The sequence below is a fragment of the Manacus vitellinus genome, unplaced genomic scaffold (assembly GCF_001715985.3).
Source record: "Manacus vitellinus isolate BGI_N305 unplaced genomic scaffold, ASM171598v3 scaffold_19_pilon, whole genome shotgun sequence".
Classification (NCBI taxonomy): domain Eukaryota; kingdom Metazoa; phylum Chordata; class Aves; order Passeriformes; family Pipridae; genus Manacus; species Manacus vitellinus.
Window position 1 is genome coordinate 2,384,323 of NW_021939395.1, and position 6,918 is coordinate 2,391,240.

At 50.0% G+C, this 6,918-nt stretch overlaps 2 protein-coding genes across 2 annotated transcripts in view; one reads left to right on the top strand and one right to left on the bottom strand.

The window, feature by feature from the left end:
* Positions 1-99: 99 nt before the first annotated feature.
* On the bottom strand, positions 100-6,780 carry TRMT2B (tRNA methyltransferase 2 homolog B). The gene is made up of 12 exons (XM_018070828.2): positions 6,100-6,780; positions 5,331-5,385; positions 4,748-4,867; positions 4,239-4,338; positions 3,585-3,655; positions 2,998-3,144; positions 2,764-2,858; positions 2,021-2,235; positions 1,789-1,890; positions 1,520-1,639; positions 1,147-1,246; positions 100-361 (listed from the first exon to the last, which is right to left on the bottom strand). Exons 1-12 carry the CDS (start codon positions 6,258-6,260, stop codon positions 235-237), a joined length of 1,413 nt encoding a protein of 470 aa, XP_017926317.1. The 5' UTR covers positions 6,261-6,780; the 3' UTR covers positions 100-234.
* The window catches only part of DKC1 (dyskerin pseudouridine synthase 1), a 13,755-nt gene continuing 13,271 nt past the window's right edge, over positions 6,435-6,918 (top strand). Inside the window, 1 exon segment of the mRNA XM_029959180.1 lies at positions 6,435-6,482. Coding sequence (XP_029815040.1) covers positions 6,435-6,482 — 48 coding nt within the window.

Genomic DNA, 6,918 nt, shown 5'->3' on the forward strand with positions numbered 1-6,918 from the left:
GTTTGCAGGGGAAGGAAGGGTGATGAAATGCTACAGAGAACCTTTTCACCTCAGAAATCCAAGTGGTTCCTTAAAGAACAGTGTTGCTAGGCAACCCAAAGAAAAAGCAAAATTATTTATTTTTATACAACCTATCCAGAAAATAAGTTAAAATCCTAACTCCATTGACTTGAGTCTCCAGCACAGTAGGAGGTTGCTTCCCAAGCTCTCACAGCTGGCATACTTGCCTCCCTGTCAGCGGGTGAACAGCAGCACCAGCTCACAATGAACAGTATGAGGAAACAGGTCAAAAGGAATTGCCAACACGGGGGCAAACGGCTCTCCTGTCAGCTTCTTCCGTGGGTCAGGTGGGCAGCACAGCCTGTGGAAAGCAAAGAGCAACCTTTAGACCAGTAACAGAACCATTCCCACCATTATTGGCAGCACAATAGCACAGAAGATCCACCAAGGGGGGACTGTTTGTTTGGCTAATGTCCCTCAGAGTCTGCAGCTGACACTGGCTGAGGTGTGGGACCACCAATACTGAATCCTAAACCAGCTCTGAAAACCTCAGGGACAAGCTGAACAGCCAGTGGCAAGTTTAAAGCTCCCTTTCTTGCAAGCCATCCCAGCTGAAAGACACTTAATACCCTTAAGAAGCAATTTTCAGTTTTGCACTACCTTCATGGTCACCTGCAGACAGATTTATCACCTGCAAACAGGCCTACCCCAGATAAAGCCCCATGATTAACCCTAAGCAGGTGACTAATCCCCTTGGCTTCACTTTGTTGGCTAGGGCTCAACCTTCCTGCAGTGATCCCCGTGGATTCTGTATCCCACATCCAGATGTGTTCTTTTGTTGGGGAAGCTTGCACAATGCCATTATAACATGTTTGCATTGTTTTCTACTCCTCACTGATGCAATAATGCATCCTGCTGTATGTAAAATCCAAAGAATACCCCCCTACCTTAAACCAGCGAGTGCAGCTTGCAGGGAAACCCAAAGTAACACAGAGGCATAAACCCCTCCTGCCCATGCACTTAGTCCTGCATCTCACCTGCAGAACTCACCCAGCAAAATTTAACCACTACAAAAACCTTCCCAAGCCTTGTCTGGACATAATAGGGTCTGTCACTAAGGTCAGTGGAGGGGAGGAGAGTGCTCACTCAAGGAAGTTCCTCATGGCTTCACCCTCTGGCTTGCAGGAGATGTAGAGCAGCCTGCGGATGGTCCTGCAATTCCGGATGGCCCTCACGACCCTGTAATCTGCAAAAACACACCCTGCTTTCCCAGTGACCCAGGAGGAATGACTGCACACAGAGCCTCACAGAACTGCCCTGAACTGTCGAAAATACAGGGGAAAAAGAGACACATATTTTGCCATGTTCTGTCTCAGACCCATGCTGCTGATAGCTTAGCACATTAAGCAGGGCAGAGCAGCGGGAGAAATCCCTCTGCTTCCCAGAGGGATGAAGGGTGAGAGAAAAATCGTTACTAAATTAAGATGAAAATAAAAAAATAAATAGCATATTTTCTCACGTAGGCCAGCCCGAGATGGGTTGACCACAGCAACAAGCGGCCGGGCATCCTCCCACGACGCCAGGAGCTGTGGTAACACGGCCTCTGCCTTCCCACTGTGAAACTCACAGTTTGAGATCCCTGGGAAGCAAAAAGAACAGAGTCCCACCAAGTGTTAGGTATAACATGAACCACCCTTTGCTGTGTTAGGGTCCCCCCCCACTCACTTACTACTTCTGATTTTTCAGCAGTTAGTTTGAAACTTTCTGCCACGGCGAGTTTGAACTCACCGTTGAACGCTGCATTCCACTTAGCATCCTCTATTGCCTTCTCCACCACCTCAACACCGATGACCTTGGACACCTGGTGAGCCAGAGAGAGACCAATTGTGCCTGGAAACATGGGACACAGAAATACTCTGTACATTCATGCTGAAGAAACAGGCCTTTACATAGCAAGGATCAGTTCTGGCACCAGCAAAGCACCAGCCCTGGGAGCTGGGCTCACACGGCCACTGCTCACCTGTTCCACAGCAGATGTCGAGGAGGACAGTGTCCCCAGTAGTCTGACAGAGCTTCCCAACTGCCTGGTACAGAACTTCTGCTCCAGCCGTGTTCACTTGGAAAAAGGCATCTGGAGAGATGCGAAACTTCAGGCCGAGCAGTTCTTCAAAGATGTGAGGTTCCCCGTGGAGCAGCTGGTAGGGAGACTGCTCGTGGGAGCAGCGTGTCATGGTGCTGGCAGACCACACAAAAAACAGCTCTTAGAAAGCAGCAGAGAGCTGGTTGCCATTCCCAGGGTGCTTGTGGGCAGGGGAGGATGGTTTTCTCCCCAGGCAACCTCTATTTTGTGGGAGCCTCTCAACAAGATCAAGAATTTTGATTCTTTGCAAGGGATCTGTGACTTGCACAGCCTAGATTTCATTAAAAGGATCAAAATGACCTAGCAGAAGGCAGCAGTCCTCGGGTCTATTCCCCAGTTTTGCTTCTAGTATGATTTACTGTCCTGGAAAAGTCACTGTAGGCTTTTTCTTTAGTATACCAGGCTCATAACTCCCATGAGGTAGAGCTACAGTGTATTCAAGTATTACAGGTTTGGGAAAAAAAAGATGGGGCCATTTTAAAGCCATATCTTTATGTGGGATCCAAACATCTGTCATTCTCTTCAAGCACTCCTTGAAGTGATAGAATTTGAATTTGATCAGAGAAGGGGGAGAAAAAGGAGGTGGCTTTGTTTCCACTCATTCCCTGTGCCAAGACACATACCTCTCTTGGAAATAAAGTGAAGTCAAGGCACAGACTGCTCCAGGTCCACACATGAAGAACTCCTTGAGCAGTGCTTTCTGAGTAGCCAGTGCCTCCTGTTAAGAGCAAGAAAGGAAAACTTGCTGTTTGGGTAACCTGATTAGACACCTTTTCCCAGGGATACACCCAGAAGGCTCAGGTGAGCCGGGTATCTGATGTGCCTCTTGCCATGGGCTCTGTCCTGCACATACTCACCTGGCCCAGCTCCTGGGGGTGGAAGGTGATGATGGCCATGGTGTGGCCACGGCTGGTGGTACGAACCACGAGCTCCCGCCAGTGTCCACCTTCATGGAAGAGGATGCAGGAGTCCAGGGGGGAACGAGAGATGAACTCTTCATAGCACTGAGGGGAGGGGAAAGGGCATTTGTAGTACCACAAAGACAACTGCCCTGGTCTTAACCCCCAAGACAGGCAGCCCTTCCACCAGCATGATCTGGTTTCTCTGCTTTCAATAGACTGGGTGAAAGCTCTTTCCAGGCTCTTGAAAGACAAAACATTTTAACAATTTCAATTTGCAATTCTTATGTGTTTTAATAGATTGGCAGGAAATTCGTTCTCATTTGATTAATTTCATTCTTTGGAACAGTTTAGAGGCTGCAACATTAAGATGCAAGTTTTAAAAAAGTACTTTTCCATCAACCAGAGTCAGGCATGAAACTTTTCAGACCATGAAAATGAACTTGAAAACACGGAGTAACTAAAATTACAATGTTTTCCCAAACAAGAGTTATTGCAGTCCCTCTATTCCACAGTCTGGGGACAGACATGATTTATTTATTTACCTGGGCTACTTTGTTGTGTTTTGAGGGCATGTTCTTCATGTGGTTGGCTTTCACACAGACAATATTTCTTGCTGGAGAGAGATGGAGAGGTATTTAATTGTTCTGTTTCAGGGCACAATAAACCACTGAACCATCTAAACATGATAAACTTTGGAGAGGCCTTTCCCCTGAATTCTCCCATTGTACAAATTTAAAAAAAAGAAGAAAACAGAAAAAATTGGTATCCAAGTGCTCCTTGCAAGGAGCACAGTGCTCACATCTTCACTGCACAACACCAAACTGCCTCATGCACTCCAAATGCTTCAACACTGCTCTGCTGCCTATGGAAGTGCACACCCCTCCATGTTCTTCCTGCTCAGCACAGGCTCCTGGAGCATGCCAAAAACGTGGGAACAGCATCATTAAGAATAACAAAGCTAAATCCTGAAGGGGCTAATACCCCATCCATCGTCCTTCCTGTTGTATTTTGCAAATTAGGAGCTGGTATTTCTTAAGAAGCGAATGAACTGAGGTGTTAAAATTGCTGCCCTGGTTTGGTGGTTGGCATCCCCCAGGATTCAGGCTTCTAACTTGAGAGGAGGCTTTCAGGCAGAGCCTTGCCCCAGCCCAGCTCACGCCAGCAGTTTTCTACTGAGTTTCTTGTCCTGCACTGACCTTTGCCAGTTCCCACATACAACCCCACAGTTTTGGGGTTCCCATCTGGTCCTCGGTTCACAGAGAAAGTAGATTTGTTTCGGTAGCCATTAATGACGGGCTGAGGGAGAGAAGAAGAAAAAATGAAGCCTTAGATTAAAAGTAATGGAGGAAAGCCAAAACCCTGCCCTGTTCTGTTGGCAACATGGGAAGATATATGTGAATGTGCAAAACACAGAAATGGAGGTTGTGCATGAGAACCCCAGTACTTCCCCTGGGGAGGAAGAAATGGCTCTCTGTGACAGAAAGGTGACAGGTTTATCAGGGAAGCCTTGGACACAAAAAAAAGGGTTCCTAAGCACTGGGCTTATTTCACTCTCAGGCAATCACAGGCTGCAAAGCAGAAGTTAGCAAGGACTGCCACAGGCACACTCTCTGCAAGCAAATAATGCCCACCATGAGACTCTTCAGTTGTTGAGTGAGAGGCTGTGAGTGGCTGAGAGGGGAGAGCATTCCCACAGGATACTCACAGAAGGGACTACAGGCTGGAGAGGACAGCAGAGCCCACCAGGTTTCTGTGCATCTATGCCCAGCTCCTCAAGACGAGATGCCAGTGTCTGCAAAATCTTCCTCTGGCTTTCATACTTCACCTGCAGAGGAGTTCTAAGCCAGAAACACTCTCACAGGACCACATGACACTGGGCAGCTCTTCATCACCCACCCCTGGGAAGTCCAGCAGGAGGAAATACTGCAAGTGAAAATATAGCCCCAGAGGAACTCTGCCCTTTTCATTACCAAAGATGCTTGGGGCAACAGGAAGAGGGAAAAATCCCATGTCCATGGTCCCCAAGAGCTGACCTTGGAGTACTTGGTCCAACCTGAAGCCCCAGTGAACCAGCTGTCCCACAGAGGACAGGATCACTGTGCAAGTGCCCATCCTCTGTACCATAAGGAACCTCCCAGTTCTATCCTTCACCATAACAAGGATTAAAGCAGCAGTAAATGGGGTCTGAAGAGTTTACAGCATTAAGATGATGAGGGCTATTGCTCAAGGGGATAGGAGAGGCAGTCGGGGCAACACAGCAAAGAAAAATCTGCGTAAGCACATCTTACCTGCAGCTGCTCTTGGTAGGGAAGTCTCCACAGTGGAGTCACTGCATTTGCTAACCTGGAAAGCACAACATCATGGCAGTGCCCAGAGATACTCCCCCCTGATACCCATGGCATAACATCCCTGACAGCTACTTCATGGGCAGGACTTTCTGGTGACAGAGCTGGCTGTGAACACCCAAACTCCCAGTGAACCAGAGAGAAATGCACAGTTTGTGTGGAGCAGGCAGGGAATTTCAAGCTGCCCACCCTTGCTGACCCACACAGCAGTTGTTTAGAGAAAAACCTCAGAACTTGCCACTACTTTTACCTGAGGCAGAACAAGTAAGAACAAAACACATCAAAGCTGATTTAAAAAAAAAAAGGCAGAGTAAGGGGTGAGGTGGACATGGTTCAATCATAACTGCTGACTCACTGAGCCCATGGAGAAAGTCACCCCACAGCTGGATAAGTTGCTGGTATTGGTTACTGGGATTTTTGGAGCTGCTTCCAAAAGCACCCAGTGCCAACTACTTTCAGACAGAGAACTGCAAATCAAACGGACTATCACTTTTTGCTTGCCACTGTGCCAACCCGTCTGCTCCTTTCCTCTTAAACCTTTCCATTTGTCTTTTCCATTATTCCTATCCCCGGGCCAAACTCGCGGGAAAAAACAGCTGAGTCCTGGCCCTTCTATTTCTACTGGGAAGAGCTGCAGGAGGGTAAAACCCCAAACCCACCGCTCTCACTTGCCGCTTCGGAAGAGCGTTCGGTCATTTTGGGAAAGCCGTACCTCTCCTCCCAGGACGGATCTGGCAGGCTGCAGCCCTCCCTGGCCTTTTTCTTCCCTTTCCCCTTTGTCGCTGTCCCCAGGCTGCGGTCCGGGCCGAGCAGGGCGAGCGGCGGCGGGCGGAGATGCCAGCGCGGGGGTCTCAACAGGCAGCACAGAGCCATGGTGGGGGGCGAGGGGCCTCACCCGTGTGCCGGTGGGACACGGGTGGGACAGTGCCCGTGCCACAGCAACCACGTGGCTGTGCTGAGCTCTCTCGGGACACGCTGAAAGCGGAGTGCCCCCCGCCACCGAGCCTGTCCGGTGGGATGCTCGGGGCTGGGGAGGCAGCGGGAGGGATGTCTGGCAGAACGTGTCACCTCAGCTGGCGGGGTGGGTGCACGTGGGTACGTGTGCTCACACGTGTAGGGACGTCAGGACAGCGGGAACAGCCCCTCTCCCAGGCCGTGCCTCCTGCGGATGGTCGTGGAAAAGCAGGAAGCGGGCAAGCACACGTGATCTCACATGCCCGCTTAACCCTCTCGGGCACCAAATATTTTCGGCGCTGCTGGGGGTTTCCCGAGTCAGGCGTGGTTTATCTATTTAGGGACTCCAAGAGTTCTCTTATCCCTTTGACCTCACCTAAAATTCCTGCACCCACACATCCTTCGGCCAGGAGGCTCCCCCACCCACTTGGTACCACTTGGGTCAACCTTTCTTGTTTGAGCCTGGCTGCTGCGGCCCCATCTGGGGGCTTCAGAGCCCGTCGCCATCCCGGTCCCCATCCCGACCCCGTCCCAGGCCCCATCCCCGTCCCGCTTCCGATTCCGGGGCGGTGGGACA